Raw genomic sequence first — 23,152 nt, 5'->3', positions numbered from 1 at the left:
CTGCATTTTGACATGCCTAGTAGCTACAGTATCTGACAACTGTAAGACCATTATCTTTAGGTCTCAAGATTCAAGATTTAAATGCAGGGTACATAATTTTGAGGTCAAGCTAAAAAGGGTGCAATAATTAGATTAACAGTACAAAACTACTTACAGTTGTGTGATGTGGAAACTTGAAACCTCTAATGCTCATACATTGAGAATAGACTTTTCAGTGAAGACATCTTGTGTCCAGTAGTTAAGCTTTTGAAATGAATAATTCTTGCATATTCATAGATTTGGGGAATTTTAATGAGGGAGAATGAAAAGATGTAATTTTAAGGATTTTAAGGAGGTTACAGAACTTTTTTTGTGGAAAAACCCAGCACTATCACCAGACAGAAAGCTGATCTGAAGTTTTGTGTTCGCCCCTTGTTCATGCGAGTTGTCCTTTGGATGCCCTGGTTTCCTCCCAATATCAAGGGGACATTGAATACAGTGGACTGTCTATTTGAATGTGTTTATCTCTTCAATCCATGTCTTGTGATGGACTGGCGACCAGCCCAGGGTGTACCCAGCATTCCCTTTGGTCAATGAACGCTGGCATAGACTCCAGCTTCCTGTGATCTTGAACAGGAATATGTGGTCGAAAACAATGAGAAAATGGCAAGAAAATGCAGCATTCATCATACATTTGCTGGACTGCCCTCAATTTACTGTTGCAGTGTGTTTAAGAGTTGAGATCTTATAAGATATATGCCATTCTTTCTTTTTCTCTCTCAGGACACTTCCTACAGCGAAACTGTTGACTGACACTCTTCTCTTTATCATCTGCTCTTAATCTGTCCATCAACTCTCCTATCCTTTGTCTTTCTCTCCTTCAGGGGAGCTACATGCTGATATGGCTATATACTTTGTTGTTCCACTTTCCTTCTTAATCCTCCATCCATGGATGCAGTATCTGACGTCTCCATTCCTTTGTGTTTCTATGGTCCTCTCTCCTACACATACAGTCTCCTCTCACTTTCTATTTAGCACTCTTTCTTCTCATAATGTCTCCTCGTTCTCTTCTTCTTCATCTTCAGCCCTTGTTGTTGCAACACAAACACTGCCCCACCCCTCTTTTCATCCACATCCCTTATGTTACCCCTCGGGCTTCTATTCCTATGGCTACCTCCCCTTCTCTCCTCGCCTTCGCCCTCCATCTGATTGCTTGTTAGTTGGTATGCAGGCTTGGACCCCCATTGTGCGTTCTTGCCTGTCAGCACTCTCTTTTTCCATCTCCCTCTCTCTCTCTTTATTTCTCTTTCCAGCTCCTTGTGTCCACTCTTTCTATCAAAAAAAAAAAAACCAAACACAGCACTCAGAGAAAAAGAGAGCGGAGGACGAGGCCTGTTGTGGAGAGGATAAATGGATGGAAAATTGAGGAAGAAAGAGAAGATATGTGGGTTATTGGAAAAGGGAATATTTTCACTTAAAGAAAGAATTAGTAAAGAATATAACACTCCAGTGAGATAAAGAGCAGCAAGGCAGAGAATGAGAAGAAGAGAGAGGGAAATGGGGGAGGGGCCATGGTGACCATAATATATAGATGGAGTTCTATGAAGGTGGAAGCTTGCTAGCAGAATGACAAATGGGTCTCGAGTGACAGAGTATTATATTAAAAAGTAAATTGATATGCAAATGTGGAGTGTGTGGCTTTGGAGGACAGGGATAGCCTGTTGTCCTCACTGAAGTGGAACAGAGAGAGACAGAGAAAGGTGAGAGCTGGGGTGTGATAGTGATATCGCAGTCCATTAAGGTGTGTATGTGTGTTGATATGTTGTTTTATGTAATGCCTGAAGAGGGCGCTTCAGTCTGTAGTGTTTAAGAAACTTGTTCTCTGAGTAAAGTTGCTTTTGAATGAATGATCTCGGTGCGTGAGGTTGCTTCAAAACATTTATAAGAGGAAGATAGCATTGTTGCTAACTGTCGCGGGACATGCAGCATTGGATGTTTTCAATGCCTTTACGTGGGATGAAGATGAAGAAGACAACTATAAAGCTGTGATTGCTAAATTCAAAGCATAGTCCACACCAAGGAAGAATGAGATTTATGAGAGGTACATTTTCCATAGTAGACTACAGGGAGACGACAATGAGTCTATTGAACTGTACATAATGGACCTCCAACTCAAAAGCCTCAAAAGCCAGTCATGCAATTTTTTTTTTTACAATACCAAATTGTGATTGGAATCTGTGGCAAGAAGGTGAGGATGCACGCGCAGTGCAACGAGACCGTGTGAGACTTTTAACTGTGAGCGCAATAGCAATATCCATGCACGATGGAAAGGCCCCACATTTGGAAAATGGCAAGATATAAAAGGCAAACAATTTGACAGTGAAGAATACCGGTTGTTTTCCAGGAAATATGGATTCACACACGTGACATTGAGCCCTCACTACCCACAGTCAAACAGGCGAGCGTAAAAGGGAGTGCAAATAGTGAAAAGACTGCTGAAAAAGGAGGATCTTTGGCCATTCTGAACTACAGAGCAGCACCTCTTGAGTGTGGGAGGTCTCCAGCAGAACTATGATTAACAGGAAACTGCACGCTCAACTTCCATCAACAGAACATAGTGGGAGGGGACCACACTACTGGATAAGACAAAGAAGGAACTATAACAAGTCTGCCAGACTGCTGCCACCACTAGCAGAGAATGATATTGTCAGAGTGAGAAGTGGGATTGAGTGGGGCCCGATGGCTAAAGTACTGAGGGAAACATCTCCTAGGTCCTATAAACTGGAGACAGAACAGGGTAATGTGCTGTGACGGAACAGACGACACCTCTTGGCTGTGCCAGGCACGTCATCAGTCGAGGCAGGACTATGGGATAGAACTGAGGGCACAGTAGAGGAGGCTGAACTGGTTGAGATGGATCTCAACACAGGTATTGACACATTAGGTGAAATCTGGCCTCAGGTTGCAAAGGACACATCATATATAAGAAAAGAGAAACTCCTTGAAAGCAGGAGCGTAGGGTGGTTCACAGACCTAAAAGACTAATTGAAGAATGTTAGAGATGGGTAAAAAAAGAAAGAAACATGGGGTTGGGAAAGTTAGGCATAGTACTGCTAAGGGGAGTAAGGATATGTATAAAGCTATGTGTGATTAAAAAGAATGTATAATGTAAGTGGCACTATTCAGTTATGTTAGTGAACATTATATGGTGCAGGTGATTGGTGCAGGTGTGAGCACTTTAAATCTGCATTAATATACAGCTATGTGTGTGTGGGAAATGTATTTACTGTATGAAACGGCAGAGTAAAGTGCAGTTGGATGGCAGCTAAATGGAACAATGATTTCTCTCACAGTGACAAATAGTGCTAACTTCATGCTGCAGCGCAGCAGTGTAAAGAAGCAGCTAGTGGATTTGCAGGAGGACTTTTTCATTATAAACTCTGTTCCAACTCAGAATTGTCAGTACTGTAAAGTAAATATTGCATCCACACCAGACAACTAGCCACACAACAAGGCTACTGTATGTGGTGTCTGTGACCAGACTAAAGCCTTTTTGGGCCAGTGTGAATACTGTATAATCGTAAAAACAATATGGGTTATGTATGCCAATTTTGCAACCACATATCCTACAATATACTACTAACTTTCTTTGCCAACTATATTTTTGAGGAAACATAATTGCTGCCTAGATTACAGTATGTGCACTGGCAAAGTTTCTTCCAATCCAGACAGTGTCCTGTGTCCCATATGTTGTTACTGTATGTTTCGGCTATGGTCACAAACTAACCCAGAATAAGTGACAAAAAAAGAGGAGTCACCCATAAACAAGGATTCATAATTTAATTTATTCTGAATTTAAGCAAAAAATAAATTCAATATGTAGGTTATGCAAAGTGTGGATGTGTGTACTGACCGAGCAGCAGCTACCATGGCTTGAGGCTGAAGCCAATGTGTATTGCCACCGACAGCCACTAGATGCTGGATCCAACTGACTCCCATTCAAAAAGCAATCAAACCATGGACGTTGCGGTTATATGGTATGCACCTTAACCATTAGGCCACTAGGGCACCCCATTAAGACAATGATTGCTCCATTAGTAAGATTTGAAGATTTATAGTAGACTTTGATGTCTGCCATGTTGGTGTTGATTGACTGTTATTGACAGTTCATTGCTCTCCAGGACTCGCTCCGAGTCGGACTATTGTCGCAATAGTTAGCACAGTTTCACTAAAGTAGCTAATGTTAGCCTGAGTGTACACCACTCAGTATTCCCAGTAAGTTCATCTGTAAAGTCAATGATACTGACTGTATGATATGTGCAAACTAAACACGAAACCTTGACACTAACTAACAGGTATAGACATGGAAGGAAGAGAGGAGAGTGAGGGTATAGTTACAAAGCCACTTAAATGGGCTGTCCCCAAGACACTCAGGTGTAGTTTCCTGGTGTCCTCTTGTACTCTGTAGACCCTTTTCACAGCAGACATTTTGACATGTCACAGCAGGAAAAACACAGGTGTAATCAATAACATTTATAACATCTACATTCCATTTAGATTAGCCAGTTCCAGGGTCCTGCTATTGTGCATGCTAACTCACTGGAATGGCTTACAGGGGCACTTAATGGACCTGAGTCCTTGTTAATGTTCATTAATTGCACATGTGTTTTTTCTACTATGACAAGATGTCTGCTGTGGAAAAAGGTCCATTGCCTCTAGAATGCAACACTAAACCGCATACACAGCAAACAGAGAGGGAAGGACATTACAATGTTTAAACACAGGGTTGATTCTCAACAAGTATTGTGTAATGTGTCTCGAAGAGATTATACAAGGAAGAGACAGATACCTGACTAATTCTTTTGATTGTAGCCGATGAAAAAGCAATAACATGAAACTTGTGAAAAGACAATCTTACAGAGAAAGAGCAATGACTACAATAGATACTTATCTGAAAATCTACTAAGTGGAAGAATTAGAGCTGAAGAGAATATTTTTGATTACATTTCGGAAAAGTGGACCATTACAATGAATTTACATGCCAAAAAAGTCACCCATTGTTTAAATTAATGTGAATATGTTTGTTTATATGAAATGCTTGACTACCCTATGACAACTATTGGTTCAAGGTGATATAGTATATGTTAATTGTTTCAAATGTGAAAACTAAACAACAAAATATTAAAAGAATACTTGTGGCATTGGAAAATGGCTTTCACATTATCCCCCTGAGTCCAGTTACAGTGCCGTTAATAGACGAATCACAGATTGGTCGCATTTAGTCGAAGGTATTAAATAAAATATCTATCTCAAACACACACACAGACACAGCTGTCAGGGGAAAACAAAAGCCACAGCCATGTCAGATTTTGTGCCATGTTTAAGACTGCAGCGCTAATGATTCATGACACTTCTAACTGGAGAGGAGAAATTAGTTGCTCTGTAATTACTATGGAAATGTGTTCATTTCCCATCAGACACACACACACACACACACACACACACTCTCTCACATATGCAGCCATGCACCCGTGAAGACACATACACACACTAACACAGATACACATCCAGCAATGATGGAGAAGTGTTTTGAGCGCAGGTTTTGCAGAACGTGTGTGTGTGTGTGTGTGTACGCCCTCATGGGATTATCACAGTTGGAGCAGAGGTGTGACCCATGTCCCCATTCCCCATATGCTCTAAACACATGCCCCAAAGCGCTATGTGTGTGTGAGTGTGTGTCAAGGGGGTAATGATAGTCCCTTGGTGTTCGACTGGCTTGAGCCCAGCTGATAACCAGGTGGGGTCCCCCCTTTCATAAGAACATTATGCCCCCTCCTCTTCATCCCCAAATACCAGCAACCGGTCTCTAACCCTTATGTGTGTGTGTATTCCCAAGACAGCCTATTGATGTCTGGGGTATACCATGCATTCAGCTGTGTAAAATCAACACAAGGATTAAAACACCAAATGACCGAGATTTACCGAGCCTAGCACCTTTCTCCACTTCTGTCTCTCTGTCTCTCATTCACAAACTCTGTTTTCTTTCTTTCTTTGTATATCTCTTTAATCATGTTTGTATGTTTTGTCTTTATCTCATTTCTCCTCTTCTTTTTACTTATCAAATCTTTGCTCGCTACTTCTTTCAATTTCCTTTTCCCTTCTGTCCTCCTCTCTACTGCTTCCTTAAATCACACACAGTCTGCTTCAGATTCCCAGTTACTCTTGGATCTCAGCCCAAATCAATTTGTCCTCATGATGGATAGACATACTGACTGGTTGCTGCTATACCTGTGCAGCACTCTTTCCTTTCAATCTCATAGAGAGGAGAGGAGGCCATGTAGTATTTATGTCGTGTTTAGTACCTCGTTATATGAAACTACTTTTACATTTTATGTTTTTTGGACTAAAATCTTCGTTCTGAATTCAAAAGAGAAGTAAATCCCACAGACAGTGTTATGGGTGATTAGGGCTGCTAAACAGTGTTTGAGGCTGAATCGCAACAAAGAGGAGAGAAAATACACTGAGAAACACAACAGCGCTGTGTGCACACGCGCACACACACACACACACACGCACAAACACACACACACACGCGCGCAGGCATCATTGCCCTGTGAGGTCTGTAAAACAAAATAAGTTCAACACTTCCTCACAGCTGGACAGCAGGATTGAGTTGATCAATTCGTCAATATTTTGTCTTGATCGTTGACCCGCGCTGCAGGGTGTGTGCATGTGTGCACAGGGGGGTGGGAAAAGGGCATAGATGTGTGGTTTTGTGTATGAATGGTAAATTTGGAGGCAGTGGTTAATGGCCAGAGGGGTCCATAGAATGGTAAAAAGGGGTGCTTTAATGCATGGATCTGTGTTAGCCTCTGTAGGGACACACACACACACACACACACACACACACACACACACACACAAACTCATTCACTCAACCTCAGGCATAACAGCTTGGAGGGAAGTGGGGAACTGACACGTAGAAGCAGACAAAAAGAGGAATAGTTTGTTTTTTTCCCTACAGGCCTGTCTTATACAGAGGAGTGTGTAGAGACAAAATGAAATATCTCATTGTTCAAGCACACAGCTATTGGCTGTGCACAGTGTAGCATAGGATTTTCCTGGAAATATCATAGATTCAATGTAGCAACCAGACATGTAAAATTATACATACGCGCTTAACAATAAAGAGAATGTGGACTTCCACAGATGTGCTATATAGCTCTACTGATGTTGGAAAAACAGTCTGTACTGTGTGTATAGGTTTATATATAGGATTATAAGCCAGCTGTTTATTTCTTTTTCAGGCACTGTGGATATATCAAAGCCAAGCAGGACCCTGATGAAGAGAAGATGCAGTTTCAGCACGGCCGAGGTAAACACTAAATCACACTAAGAGACGCAGAAGTGCACAATTTGTTACAATCCAAAAATGGGATTGTGTCAATTTGTTATCATAAGCTGCAGTGAAAAATTATGCCATCATTCCTAAACATGTAGTGCATATTGTATAGTTAGAATTAAATGGTTGAAGTTTTATTGCATGTCTTGGTTAAGTTTGTGCTCATGCAAGCCCCCTCACAGACATATAACTTGTCTTAAAACCAAACTTCACACCCACCTGCAATAAATCACATCGCTGCCAGTATTTATGGCTATAAACGACAGACAGAAGGAGGAATATTGTATCCTATTATATTAGATTTATTATATTTTAAGACGCCAGGAGCAAAAGTCCTGCAAACACCATGAAAGTTAATTCAGTTTAATCACTTACAACACTCAAGCTTGTTTACTGTACATATACCTTTAGATAAGAACTCAAACTTTTAGAGCTGAAGACCAGCACGCAGCTACTGTGTGGGATTCTTATCTGTATAAACCGTGATGTCTCACAGTTTCTTGCACAAATGTTTGCTGGCAGAATGAGGTTCCTCATGGGTTCCTTTTATGAGTCATTTTAACACCACTGCTAACAAAGTAGTTATGTGTTTAATTATGTAATAATTTTGTAATGCCACTCAAACAGAGCACCCACGCTCAAGCTCCCATTTCAACATGCATTCACACTGCAGATATGTACAAGTGTCAGCTATGGGAGAACATTTCTTTATCATATTACTCCTGTGAACTTTTTTTTTTGAAGATTCTGTAATACCCTACAGTAGCTTATATATTCCAGTACATTTAGGAAATATAGTAAGAGCATTCATCTTTTCTTTCTCTCCTCCTTTCTCTATGTTTCCACTCCTACAGTCAAGCTTCCTGGCAGCAGAACATACATTCATCCTCACACCTACGAAGACCCCAACCAGGCTGTCAGGGACTTTGCCAAAGAGATCGATGCTTCCAATATTCGCATAGAGAGAGTCATTGGAGCTGGTGAGTTGGCAATAAAACTGCAGTTGCCTACATTAATAAACTTAATAAAAATTATTAAAATGCAACCTAAATTAATATTTTAGTATTCATATGAGGCATGGATGGACTGTTTTTCTTGGGAACTATGCAATAAACATTTGAGTGAAGATAAGAAAGCACAGATATTCTCTTTTGCCAGCCATTTTAACAGTTGTATCATGCTTTGTTGTGTGTGTGTGTGTGTGTGTGTGTGTGTGTAGGAGAGTTTGGGGAGGTGTGCAGTGGTCGGCTGCGTGTGCAGGGAAAGAGGGAGATCTACGTGGCCATCAAGAGTCTGAAGGCGGGATACTCTGACAAACAGAGGAGGGACTTCCTGTCTGAGGCCTCCATCATGGGACAGTTTGACCATCCAAACATCATCAGGCTGGAGGGTGTCGTCACAAGATGTGAGTGATGAATAAAAACCTTACTTCATCTTGCGTGTGTGGGTGTATTACGTGTTTGGTTGTTTGTGTAATCATACACTTTACCTTCTCTATATGTGTGCTGTAGTAAGAGTGTGTGTGTGTGTGTGTGTGTGTGTGTGTGTGTGTGTGTGTGTGTGTGTGTGTGTCCTCCACATACCTGTGTGAGACACAGCAGAGCTGCTGTTGATGTAAATAAGAGTTGACCCTGGATCAGATAAAAGCTCCATTACCATGGTAACACATTGATGACGCATGGCAGTGTGCATGTGAACGGCGACTGGCTGCCTCTCAAACGTCCACTTGTTTACTTCACATTATTGTGTTAGACAATTAGAGCGAGTGTGTGTGTTCATGCACTGTAGGTGAGATAGACACAGGCCTGGTTCAACGAGATAGCTGATTCGTTATCGCTGGCCCTCGCTCTTTCCATCACCCTCTCTCTCCCTCCATCTATCCTTCTCTCGTCTCATATCCCCATCTCACACTCCTGCTTTCTCTCTCAGTCAGTGTCCATCTAATCTTATCATTCAATCGCTCCCTATTTCTCTCTCTCTTATTCCCTCACTTCTCTGTCTCATTCAGTCAATCCTGGTCTCCTCTTCTCTCCCTCTAACACCCTTTTTCTCTTTGTCTCTCTCACTCAGTCACAGAGAATGTGCACACTAAGCTGAGAACATTTGAAAAAGCATCTTTATGTTCACATTTACCCAACATTTTTCATACCCAAAAAATTGAGCTTTTTGAAAATAGTCTCTAGAGTGGATAACTCTGAAAACCAGCCTCAGATTTTAGTGTGGGCAGGGACATTGAAATCTTGGAAAACAATGTCATTAGCCTGAACGGGGGCAGTGTGGCAGTAAAGTTCAGAAGATGAATTTCCATCAAATTTAACCCGCTCTGTGGTTACACATTTTACATGTTAATATAGTTAATCACTCAATACAAGTGTTGTAATTAAGCCGTATATATGTTAATTTTGTCAGACAACTTAGTAATAATAAAATAGGGATCTGTCTCAGCACAGCAGTGCTTGAGTGCCTGGTTAACAGGAAGCATTCATGGCCTGCCATCAAATCACTATTATTTGCTTGAAAATAAGTCCAACTAAACTGCGAATTTGGCTGTATTAAAGTAGGTGATGGAGAGCAGGAGGGGACTGAACAAATGTTCAATCAGCTGAGACGGCAAATTAACCGTGCTGTGGCCTCGACACAACAGCTGTGACGCATAGTTTATGCAATTAAATAGAACAGAGAAGAACAGATTTACCTGTCGCTTTTGTATGGAGATCTTTGCAAAAACTACCTGAAAACATGAGTTGTTATACCTGAACAGCCTTTTCAAAATTACCTTGCTTTGCGTGGAAGTTAGTTTCAGACTCCCCTCCTGTTCATTCTTATCAGTGCGACTGCTCTGTTCCTCCTCTGGTCTGACACCTTGTTATGCAGATGTTTGTGAGAGATCTACAGAGAAGCAAAAGGAAGATGAAGACAGTCAGTACAAAGAGACAGAATTGTAAACATGCAGGCAGACAAATAAACCTCTGCTCCCCCCCCCCATCTTATCCCCCCCCCCCCCCCCCCCCCCTCTCTCTTTCTGTCACATACACACAAAAGATGTTCAGTCCATCACACACCGGTGCTCAGTGGCACTTAGGCCAACAACAAAGGAGCAAATGCATATGCATAGGCTTTTATCATGAATATTAATAATTCATAAAGTTAATTGGATGTGGTTTTTAGCCTCATGAATATTCAGCAGCATGCATATTAAGAATGAGACCCCACTGCATTTCTTATTCATTTCCTCTCTGTCTCTTGTCTAAATAATGCTTGATGTTAACTGTGACCTTTGGTTAGCAGGATTGAGGCAGTTTGTAGAAGTACTACAGCAACAAACTGAATCAAATGTGTTTTTTTTCATTCTGACAAACAGACATGTAATTATGGCACTTTATTTTCAGTGGCGCACGCTATTCCGATTTAAAACATCAGAATAAATTCGAGAATTACTGCCAAATTCTTGATATTTTGTGTCAGAGGACAATAGCACAGTCGACAGTGGAAAAACAATTAGGTTGTCTTTACTTTGCTGTGTTATATGAATATAAAAATATGTTTGTGCATGTTGGGTTTTTTTCCTCTGTGTGCATGTAATGAGTGCCTGTCTACTTCTACATGCGTTTCTTTGTATCTCCCTTCTCACCTGTCTTCACGGCACATTGAGAAGCTGATAGAGCCCCTCAGAAACAAATCTCACTAGCGGAGCAGTAATTTCACAGGTCACAGCCCAGGGTGTGTGTGTGTGTGTGAGCGAGGGGGTGAGAGTTGAGATGGGTCAATAATTCCTTCAGGCCCTTTTCTCTGGCACCAGCTGGTCCCTTCACACTGCCCTCAGTCTAATCAGGCAGACTGACCCTGCCTGCCCTGGGCTCAGGTGTGCTGGATTGGCTTGTTTTGGTGTAAGTAGAAGTAGATTTTAGTGGTAGTGGGAGTAGTATTCGAGTAGTACCAGAAGTAATTGCTGTTGTCACAGTTCTGTTGCGATAGGAGTAGTAGAGATGGTAGCATTAGCATTTGCAATATTATTAAAAGCAGTTGTAATGGTACTGTAGCAATAGCAAAAGTCATAGTATAAGCACATTAGACAATGTCATATATATATATATGTATAATAACTAAAACGGGAAGCAGGAAGACTTTAGAATGATTGATATGAAGTACATCCTTTTTAAGGCAACAACATGCCTTCTTCAAAGCTTAAAATAGTAACATGATAGTGTTTTATTTATTGCCTCCAGGACATCTGGATGTGCAAAATACATGTGTATATAATACATGCTACTGCTACTACTACAGTACCTCTACTCTAACAGAATCATTACTTCTCATGCTGCTATTCATTGTGTAGGTTATATACTCAAACCTACTGCACAAGACTTTCTGTTAAACATTAGATAACGCAACAGGGCTGCAACTAACAATTGTTTTCATTACCGATTAATCTGAAGATTATTTGCTCAATTAATGAATTGTTTGGTCTATAAAATGTCAAAAAACAGTGATAAAGGCCCATCACAATTTCCTAAAGCCCAAGGTGACATTTTCAAATAGCTTGTTTTGTTCCTACTAACAGTCCAAAACCCAAAGTTTACTTCATTTACGAAGATATATAACAAAGAAAAGCAGCACATCTTCAATATTTAGTAGCTCGAACTATAGGGAATGTTGGGCCTATTTGCTTATTAAAATATAGCTGCCAATTAATTTTCTGTTGCTCAACTAATCGATGAATGAACCGATCATGTCAACTCTACAACATAACTTTACAGGAAGCAGTAATGCCTGTATCACTAGTAGTATAAGTGTTCTTGTTGATATTGATAAAAAACAGTAAACTTTTTGTAGCAGTTATAATCATACAGTAGCACACAGCATGATAGTAGAAGTGGTACTAGTAGCTGCAGTAGTAGGGGTGATACAACCTGGTAGTTTTAGCAGCGGGGGTTGGTGATGAAGGCAGTCGTTGTAGTGGTATTTATTCCAATTTTTCACAGATGTATTTTGTTATTGGGTATGTGCATGAGAGTGTGTGTGTGTGTGTCCTCTCTGCTTAAAACCTCATAAGCCGTCAGCCCCTGCCGTGTGCCACTAATAACCTACTCTGCTGTCTGTCACCTGATTGTTGCTATTGTCATGCTAATTAGAGCACCACATGCAGAAAAAGAGAAAAAAATAGATCTTTCTTTTCTCTATCTGTCTCTCTACACATCAGGAAAGTGCAGCAATCTGCCCCCCCCCCCTCCTCCCTTCCCTCCCCCTCCATCTCCTTATCTTCCCTTCATCTCCCGCGTCCCTCATTTTATCCATCCGTCCTTTATGTGTTTTACAATCGCAGCAACAATCGGCTCATTTGGAAAACCCTCAATTACTGAGCTCCATCTCATCTGCCCGTATCGCACACACAGCTACACGCACACACACACACACACACGTTTTCACAAAGCTGCTCCACAAAGGTGGTGTTAAAACTGGCAAAACCGCACACAGGCTTTCTTTTTCCAGCCCGTCTTCTGTTTGAAGAAACTAGTGATTAGTTTTAACTGTGTGTCTTTGTGTGCAGAACAATAAGTGTTTCAATGTTTGAAATTATTCATGTTTTGAATACATATGCAGATTTGGAGATTGGACCACAGAGACAAATGAGGAAGAGGAAAAGCAGGAGGGGAAAGTAAAGAGGGAAAGTGACAACGCATGAGGGATGGAGAGGGGTAGGGTGAATGGATGTGAGAGGATACAAGAGCAAGGAAATGAGAGAAGATGGGACTTGAGAACAAATGAGGGCGACCGGGAAGATGTGTAAAGAGATTTGAAGGAAAGATCGGTGAGGAGACAAACATGAGGAAATGAGAGGAGATGAGAAAGCGAAGAGGGGGGACGAGAGGTGACAAGAGGAGAGGAGATAAGGTTATTGAGTTTCTGTCTCTTGGTTTTTCGCTGCACCCCCACACCCTCACATGGCGCTTCCCAGAACAGAGATCTGTCCTGTGTTAAAAGCATTGTATCATTTAGTTCAGACCCTTAACATTAATCAATACAGCAGTTATTTCATTTTCTCGTTTGTACCTTGGGCCGCCTCATTCAATAATGTGGTAATACAGCCCACTGGCGCACACACAGATAGCCACTCATAATGTAATTGTCCAGATATATACAGACTCTATCACTTTCGTTTACACTCACACCAACACACTCACACACACAGAAACAGCCTTTCATAATGTAATTTACCAGATACACTGTATATATGTAGTCTCTATCACTTTCATACTTTATACACAAATACACACATGCACACATTCAAGGTCTTGATGATCCTAGCTTTATCCTCAGGTAAGGAAAGACAACACTTCCTACTTTCACTTAATGAAGAGCTGTAAAAAGAGCAAACTCGTCTCTGATCCATTCCGTAACACACTCCACCTGGCAGAACATCAATACCCAATCTGCGCGCACACATTCATACACTGCAAGGTGTTTTTAGCTCCGTGGAATGGCTGTGTTATTTCTGAAGGCGATGAAAGGCAATAAATTCGAATGAATATGAATGTGATTAGTTAATTATGCGCTTTCAGGAGGAAATTGAGGAGCGCTTGTGGATGTTTGGCGGAGTGGAGCTCCATGACGAGTTCGAGAGGCTCCATCATCCTACCTGTGTGTGTGTGTGTGTGTGTGTGTGTGTGTGTTTGAAATGTGGATGCTGTGTGATCAAGTCACAACAAGAAATGAAAAGGATATATTATATTGTTGAGTACGAGTGTGTGTGTTTTTGCGCTGGCGCCTGACAAAAAAAGAGACGGAAAGAGCTAACACGCAGCGTCTGAGTGTGCGTGGTCGGTTTTATTGGGTAACCTCTGTTATCTTTCAGAGTTACAGAGATAATTCCATATGGCAGGTGTCCTGATGATGGCTATAGCAGAGTGTGTGTGAGTGTGAGCACATGCCAGGCTCGTATGGTCTTCTACGCCAAAACGACAGGATAAATGTGTTTCATTGTTCTTCTCTCGACTGCATCTAACACTGCAAGCCAGAAGGTAATATTCTCCTTCACTGGTAACATATATGGTCTTACATACACACACACACACACACATGTAGCACACAAACAAAGATGAGCTCAAACACATAATTGGTTTTCAGAGGTAGTACTTTATAGCTTTTTTTCCATTTCATGGCTGTCTACTTTGTAGAATATGACATTTAGATGAGAGTATGCCTATCTGTTCTGTATGGATACCCACTGAATAACATACATGTATTCACAGGGTCTATAAACCAAGACACACCAGCACTCGCAGGTGGATGGAAAGCTATGAAGAGTTAGTTTACAATGCAATTACGAGTTTACGATTTAATTTAGCGGATGCTTTTATCCAAAGTGATGTACATCTGAGAGCTGATACAACACAAGCGAGGATCCAGTCAGGAGAGAACAACGCGAGTGAGTGCCATAAAGCTAAGTTCGAGTGCGATAGGATGTAGGTGCTAACAGGCAGTGTACAGAGGCAGACCCCCCTTTCAGTCAGGATCAATCCCATCAACTGTTTTATCAGTCACTGTGGTAGAACACACGCACAAAAGCGCGCGCACACATTGTCCACCTCTGATCAGAGCTGAAATCAGCCAGTCATCATCATGCCCTCCCCACTTGCCATGCCCTGAAACCAGCTCTCTCTCTCTCTCTCTCTCTCTTACACACACACACACACACAGAGCAATGTACCACACACAGCACAGGCCCCGTGTGGAGATAAATGTGACCAGCAATCCTCACCCCCAGCAGAAGAAAATCCAATTCTCTTTCACTTTTATCCCTGAGACTAATGTTACTGTCAAAGAAGACACCCCCACCAGAGACCAGGCGACTCTGTTTGTGTGTGTGTGTGTGTTTGCTGCAGTGAGATAGTGAATTCATTTAAGGTGATGTATTGCTGTCTTTACCTACAATCTCACTGTAGGTCTCGGTAGTGTTGTTCCTGCCTTTCCATGACAAGCTTTTGACCCTTTTTCCTCTCCTCTCCTTCCTTCCTCATCTTCTCTCCTTTCCTTTCCTTTCATCTCCTCTTCCCCACCCCCTCTTATCTTTAAACCCTCAGGCTCAACCCTCTTTCCTTTAGTTCACTTATAACTCTACACCCCCCCCCCCCCCCCCCCCTATACAAGCAAAGGACAATTTTTTTGTCATGATGGTTTGAACATGCTGCCACATAAATAATGTAAGGTAATTAATATATAAATATACTGTATATAAAGTAGTGACAGAGTGTGCGTGGAGTGAAACTAGCTCCTAAAAACAAATAAAAGATAGAAAAAGAAAGCAGAAAATCTGTATTTCATTTATGAAAAGAAAGAAAGCAACGAGGGAGAGAAAGGAAAAAAGAAAAACTTTAATTAATAGAGTTTGAGTGAGCACTTCCTTTGGAAGGGAAGGGAAAGGCTGGAGTTTGGAAAATTTTCATGTCTATTACAATCATATTTTGGGAATTCTTTGAGAAAATTGACTTTTGTCTCCACCTCATCTATTTCTCTCTCCCCCTCTCATGCCGTCTTTATCTCTCCCCCAAGTTTTTTTCTCAGCCTCTCTAAGGTCTGATTGGGGAAGTGTGACCTATTCATCACAGCTGACATAGTCTGTGTTTACAAGCCATACACACATACACACTAACACACACACACACACACACACACACACACACACACACACACACACACACACACACACACACACACACACACACACAGGCAGGATGATGGAGCCTCTCATTTGTAACTGCACATTGTGTGTTTGTGATTGGCAAAGCTCGGCTGTAGGGGGTTGTACCTATAGGGAGAACCCTGTAAGACAACTGCTGTTTTTGTTGTGTGTGTGTATGTGTGTGTGTGTGCGCGTGTGTGTACATGTGATTGCAGGTACTTTGTTAATCATTTGTAAGCCCCACCAGATGCCATGCAGGGGACTGTAGTATGCGGGGCCTGTCAGTCAACCACCCCTCCATCACACACATGCACACAAACACACACTCATGCAGGTGCAGGTGCATAGCGATCCAACCACAACCCCCTTCCCCTTGAGGCTGATTAGTATTCATGAGATCTCAGGAGGCCCCCCATATACACACATACACACACATATTCTGGTGGATTGGTCCATTCTAATTATCTCTTGGCGTTTATGGAGAGGGCTGATTAGAAGCTGTCAGTGTGACTGATGACGACATGCCATGTTATCCCCCAGAGAGATTCAGAGAGACAGAGAGGAAGGCTGCTGGTCACAGCTGTGGACCGCACTACTTCTCTGTCCTCATCTCTTTATAGTTTGTGTCTTTCTTCCTCGTAATTCTTCCCCACTAACAGCTGCCTTGTTATGTCTCTTTGTAGGTAAGCCAGTGATGATCATAACAGAGTTCATGGAAAATGGATCTCTGGACACTTTCCTCAAGGTGAGTCACAGCTGCCTGGCTCAGCTGGAAAGAACACACTGCTCACATCCCATCAAGGTCAGGGCCACAACTCCTTACAAAGGCCATGTGGAAATTGATGTCCCAGCTGTAAGTGTTCGAAATTACAGAGTTCATTCCCCAAAAATTGCTGTAGTTGAGGACACATTCTTTTAAAAAATGTATAAAGGTACCTGAATGAAACTGTCTTTCATTTCTCAAAGCTGGAGAATTCAATCTATAAAAGTTTTACAGTGTCTAACAAGGACTTAAATTAACAAGTATCCCTAAAAATAAACAATACTATGTCAGCTGGTAAGAGTTTCTAAACTAGTAGACAGCACATTTAAAGGAACAATAATATCTGCCAGTTTTCAATACATAAAAATGCAGCATATCTTCACTAAATGATAGAGTACAGTACTTTATGAGCTACTGGATTGTGTCACCCCTTCAACATTTATCAAAGTTGCAAATAATATACCATCAATATACATACATGGAGAAAGCACTGGGAGTTATGATATATTCAGGATACATACTCAGACACTGAACCTTTGCTTTACCAAGTACGGATAGAGAAGTATAAGAATAGAAACATTCATATGGATGCATAATCTCTCCACACTTGACATGATGTTTGATATTGGGTATTTTCATAATCCTAGAGCAGAAAACAGTAGCAGACCGCTGAAAAATGGGCAATAAAGAAAGTGTATTGCTTTGTGTGCTCCATCAGGGGATACAATAATGAGCAGTTCATTTAAAATGTAATGTGACAGGCTACCACAAAAGTAAATACTGTTGTTAGTTAAGATAGCGACTAAGAAAAAACACTGAAAATCCCCTCCAGAATGCCAGAGATTTAAAAGAAATCGACTTTGTCATGAATGAACATTGAACTACAGTCAGCAGAAATATTTTTAAAAGACAATTATTATGCTGGTCAAGTTTCTGGGAAATATCTCTCTAAAGAGACTAGTTTAAAAATAGACAACTGACAAAACACAGAGTTCAAATCCAGGCCATAGTATTACAAAAGTAAGTCCTGAAAGGCAGATTTTACTCTAGGTAATTGCTGAACAAATGATCAGTGAACAAATTTCAAAATCGAAAGAAGGCTATGGAGGTATTGCATTGCTACTGAAATCGACAACATGACAAGAGTTAGTGGGCTCTGTCACTCAATACGTCATTACATTGATGTTTTTAACGAATTAGTCCTTCAAGCCATCCTCTGAAACATATCACAAAGCTGCAGACATATTAAGCTGATTTCAGAAATTGACTGACCTTTCTTTAAATTGACTGGAGGTTTTGGTGGGTTTCTTAAAAAGTTAATTATGTGCACAAATACAGTTCTTCACTTACAGATGCAGAGGGTAAGGATAATAATGTTAAATTTGATAAATGTGCGATTTATGATCTTCATACAAAACATGTAGCTAGAAATTGCAAATGTGCAGTATTGATTTAGCTGAAAAGCTTCGAATTGGGTTTTGCATACATCCGGATGAATGGATTGTTGTGGTCCTGGTGTGCCTCACATTGAAAGTCCCCCTGATTCATATTCAGAGTTGTTTGTCAGCCAGTAAAATCACTGCAATGCTCCAAAGCCATTAACCCTGTGATGATGGGCCCAACGCTAAATAGACACCAATCCCATCAGCAACACTGAAGCAAAATGAAATGAAAACAGGCTAAATTGGCATAAATCATAAAGTCCTGAAACACACACACACACACACACACACACACACACACACAGATACATGCATGTTGTATGTTACAGTATACATTGTAATGAGGGTCATAAAGAGTGTACACAGTGGCTCAATATAATAATGGAATCTGTTTTATGGTTTTTACAGCTGATCTGTGTTCCTGGCATCCACATGTGTCTTTAATTATGCTGACCATTTATTAAGCAGCCGTCCCTGAGAAATAACAAAACCACTGTTCTGTCAGGGAAGCTCTTCCTCTCTTAGTCTGTCCATCTCCATTTCACCCTCAGTTTTCCATATTTTCCATAGTTTCTCCTCATTAGTTTTTGCCAAAAAATTTTTTGCCAAAAATTCTCATTTTCCATCTTCACCTTTCTCATCTGTCTCCTTCATCTCCTTGTCTAACCTCTCTGCCCTGCATTTGTCTCCTTTCTCGTTCTCTGCCCTGCCCACCCTTCCTCCTCCTTACTGGCAATGCTATGTGGTGGGCAGATTGATAGAGGAAGTCTGTAGGTTTGTTAGACAGTCCAATCAATCAGCATCTCACAAAACCACCGGCTAATTAACTTACTCCACAGCTGCTGAGGGAGGGAAAGAGAGAGATAGAGAGAGAAAGAGAAAGAGAGAGAGGGAAGGATAGAGGCGGGGGGGTGCACAGATGCAGAAAGACGAAGGAAGATAGATAGATGGAGACTGAATCAAAGTAATACAGAGTTCTCTCTCAGAGACAGAGGCTGAGGAGAGACAGAGATGGATGTAGAGAACAAAGAGGCAGAGGGAAGGAGAGATGACATAAAGGAGAGAGGGTGACTGATAACATGGATGGGTTTTTAACGGGGACCGTTGGCCCAGGGCAGAAATAATTGGCAGAGGAAGGTGAGCTGGACCGTCATCGATCAACAGCCTCTGCTCTCTGCCAAAGACAGCTCAAATCTGAAATCCAGTGAGCTCTGCTTGGGCACGCGGTCAGTGTTAGAGAGGAAAGTTTTGTCTGCTCTGTCAGATCCAATCCTCTGCGAGCAGGATTTGTTTGTGATCCTGCATTGATCGCTGGAAGGAGAAATTCATCTTTTTTCTTGCTACCCTCCAGAGGGAGGTCAAAACGCAAGGTTAGCAGGAGCTGGAAGAGATTCAGAGTCTTGCTCAGGGACATTTCAGAAGTGCGGATTGCTGCCATCGCAGATGCCTGAATCTGCGCTTCCAGGAGAAGTTGTTGAAGGACCCGGCGCTAATCACGATGCCACCCTGATGCAGCTTAATGTCAGCATTTACACCGTGTACTGCGTATTAATTCATCTTTCTCCTTGTCTCTCCCTGCAGAAACATGATGGCCAGTTCACGGTGATCCAGCTGGTTGGCATGCTGCGTGGCATCGCCTCAGGTATGAAGTACCTGTCAGACATGAGCTACGTTCACCGAGACCTGGCAGCTCGAAACATCCTGGTCAACAGCAACCTGGTGTGTAAGGTGTCTGACTTTGGCCTGAGTCGGGTTCTGGAGGACGACCCAGAGGCTGCCTACACTACAAGGGTAAGACGCACACACAGGCTGCAGCTGTCATAAAAATGTTCACCAATTATAGTAGTTTATCCATCCACTGACCTCTGCATTACCTGACCCAATCTGATACAGACCTGAGGATAATAAGACCTGCTACAAAATATGCTTAATCCAAACAGACCCCAAAAAAAGAGAGAGAGGGAGACAGACACAGAGAGAGAGAGAGAGAAAGAGAGAGAGAGAGAGAGAGAAGGATGTACCACCAGTTAACGTGCAGCCACAATTAAGTAGAAGAGTAGCCATACATATCATTTTACCTTCACACTCGCCATCTCACCTCACTCATTTTTTCTCCTTTGAGGATGATGACCAACCATGTGATCAGAGCTCAAAGTGAGTCCACTTGGACCCACTCAGGTGTCAGAAAGAGTCAAGTCAATTTTATTTGTATATTTCAAAATCACAAATTTGCCTCAAAGGGCTTTGAAATCTGTACAGCATACAACGATCTCTATCCTTACAGCCTTATACGGAACAATATAAGAGATCAATAGATCAACAGACTCAAAAACATATATGTAGAATATGGATCTGGGAAGACATCAAACTGGGAGGAACTGAGCCACACAACTTCCTCTCCACCAGAGAAGTGATGAATTCTTCTCTACATGTAGAAAAAGTTTCAGTGATGACTGGATAAAGGCATAAGGCTCTAACACTGTATTATATAGTGCAGTAGGTTTGTAAACAGTTGAAGTTTTCTGTGAGGTCACTACAGACAATTGATGTGATAAACATGCACTGTTCAGAAAATTGAATTACGTTATGTTTTGAATTTCCTCTCCTTTGGAAAGCACTTTGTGCTTATTGCTTGAAAAGTGCTCTATAAATAAAATGATTATTATTATAATGCATACATAGGATGAACGCATAAACACAAACCCCTCCTCCCCTTCATGTTTTTGCCTATATATAGTCAAATCTGAAAAGTCTTTGGTAACATTGCCATCCTCTCACACAGCTCTGAGAGAATGAAGAAACTCAAACGTCAGTGAGTTAAACCGCTGTAGAGTAACTCATCTAAAATGCCCACAAGGAGATGGCATTATTCATATTCATAGGAAGTGTTGGGGATGTTATTTTTAATATGGCATTAGCATTGCCCTGGGAGGAGTGTATCAGCCGCTGACTGCTCTATTGCAATCACACACACACACCCACTGATGTCAGGAGGCCTAGATGGAGAGCCGCAGGCATGGGAGGGTGGGAGAAAGGGAGAGGCCGAGGCGGAGATGGGGAAGAGACAGAAAGAAGGGAGTGGATATCAAATAAGACTGAGATCGCGGGAGGCTCAGAGAGAGAGAGAGAGAGAGAATAGGAGAAGGCAGGGGGAAGGATCCAGTGAGAGCAGTTAAGAGAAAAAAAGATGATGGGGTAGGGGTGGACAGGGGGGTGGGGAAAACAAAAGTACAGTGACGAGTGACTTGGCAGCTTTGTCTTTTATTTGACTTTGACCAAGCGGAGATGGGGAATGCTAGGTGGTGCAGAGGCAGCTGCCGCATGTTAAAAAGCTGAACAGAGCCCTATAGACGTATGGTGTGTGTGTGTGTGTGTGTTAGAGCTAGGGAGAGAGGGCAGAGGGTATCTTACCTTGCCTATTGTGTCTGTACAGTGGACTTTATAGAATCCTTTTGATCTGTGCATCAACAACAAAGGCATAGTAATGAGCAGCATGAAAGGAGAAAAAGGAAATAGTTGACAGAAGAAAGACAGGTGCAAGAAAAAGCACCGGGGAAAAAGTAACTCTCTTCTGTGAGCGCAAGTTGGTGTGTAATCTCACCTGCTTTGTTCTTGAAGGTGGCGCTGCACCAGCCATTTCTGCAGTACTAACTATTTTCATATATTACAGCGCTTAGCCAGAACCCTACTAAAAAAAACAACCTTTCAATATTTACACCATTATGGCTGCAAGTTCAGATTGACATATTCAGCATGCCAAGAATGTACTGACTGTGCTGTGAACCATCCACAGGGAGGAAAGATCCCCATCAGATGGACGGCTCCGGAGGCCATAGCCTACAGGAAGTTCACCTCAGCTAGTGATGTGTGGAGTTACGGTATCGTCATGTGGGAGGTGATTTCATATGGAGAGAGACCCTACTGGGAGATGTCCAACCAGGATGTGAGTCACACACACATGCACAGTGTTTCAGTTACAGTGTTAACCATCATCAGTCAGTCTTCATCCTGTATCAGCAAGGATTATGAGATCATTCCTCATGCCATAAAAAGAGAAAAAAAAAAAAGTTAATCTTGAGGTTGCAGCATTAAAGCAGTGTTATACTGTTAGGTATAGTGCATGCTATAAAATATGGCACAGATACAATGCCTGCAAATCGAAAGCTGCACTTCTGTTTTTCACAATCTTCAGCTCAATTCATAACTATTAAAAGTTGTATTTCTCTCTCTTGTACTGTTGACAGAACCTGATATTTGCCTCTGTCTCCCTGTAGGTGATCAAAGCAATAGATGAGGGCTACCGTCTTCCTGCTCCGATGGATTGTCCGGTAGTGTTGCACCAGCTCATGTTGGATTGCTGGGAGAAGGGACGCAGCGAAAGGCCAAAGTTTGGACAGATTGTCACAATCCTTGACAAGCTCATCAGAAACCCAGCCAGCCTCAGGGAGCTGGCCAACAGCTCAGTATGGTCAGTAGGAGAAAGCTATAAATGAATTTATGAATTCAACATGTTCACTGACACATGCATTTAGTGTTTGGATATTTGGAGGAGATTATGGGATGGTTTTGAAAATTGTGAAATGTAGAAAATTACATTTCTTTCAGTTACATCACATCTTTGTTTTTGGTCTATGAAAAGTTATGAATATAGGGTTGTAAGTTTGCATATACATAGTCTCACATTTAGTCTTGACTTCTTGCCTTGCCAGTTGCAATACACACATCCATAGAATATCATTATTTTTACATTTACATTTTACACTTCAGGCATGTAGCTGCAGTTCAGAACCAGACCAGAGAACGAAGAGTGCAAGAGAATGCATTCATTCAGCCCCTTTCAGAGCAGAAAGAAGACACTCTAAATAGAAAAAAAAAACAAATCCCAT

At 41.7% G+C, this 23,152-nt stretch overlaps 1 protein-coding gene and 1 long non-coding RNA gene across 3 annotated transcripts in view; one reads left to right on the top strand and one right to left on the bottom strand.

The window, feature by feature from the left end:
• The window catches only part of epha4b (eph receptor A4b), a 95,905-nt gene that overhangs the window by 62,006 nt on the left and 10,747 nt on the right, over window positions 1-23,152 (top strand). For both annotated transcript variants that reach the window (XM_067605552.1, XM_067605551.1), the window contains exons 11-17: window positions 7,287-7,354; window positions 8,236-8,361; window positions 8,601-8,786; window positions 16,745-16,806; window positions 19,848-20,057; window positions 22,060-22,209; window positions 22,541-22,734. In XM_067605552.1, coding sequence (XP_067461653.1) covers window positions 7,287-7,354; window positions 8,236-8,361; window positions 8,601-8,786; window positions 16,745-16,806; window positions 19,848-20,057; window positions 22,060-22,209; window positions 22,541-22,734 — 996 coding nt within the window. The remainder of the gene's footprint in view (window positions 1-7,286; window positions 7,355-8,235; window positions 8,362-8,600; window positions 8,787-16,744; window positions 16,807-19,847; window positions 20,058-22,059; window positions 22,210-22,540; window positions 22,735-23,152) is intronic.
• Window positions 10,163-23,152, bottom strand: part of LOC137194035 (uncharacterized) — a 111,425-nt gene continuing 98,435 nt past the window's right edge. The window contains exon 4 of the long non-coding RNA XR_010930914.1: window positions 10,163-10,270. This is a non-coding gene — a long non-coding RNA (uncharacterized lncRNA). The remainder of the gene's footprint in view (window positions 10,271-23,152) is intronic.

This window comes from Thunnus thynnus, chromosome 12 (genome assembly GCF_963924715.1).
Source record: "Thunnus thynnus chromosome 12, fThuThy2.1, whole genome shotgun sequence".
NCBI lineage: Eukaryota > Metazoa > Chordata > Actinopteri > Scombriformes > Scombridae > Thunnus > Thunnus thynnus.
Note: the sequence above shows the minus strand (reverse complement) of the source record. Positions and strands in the feature narration are given on the sequence as shown.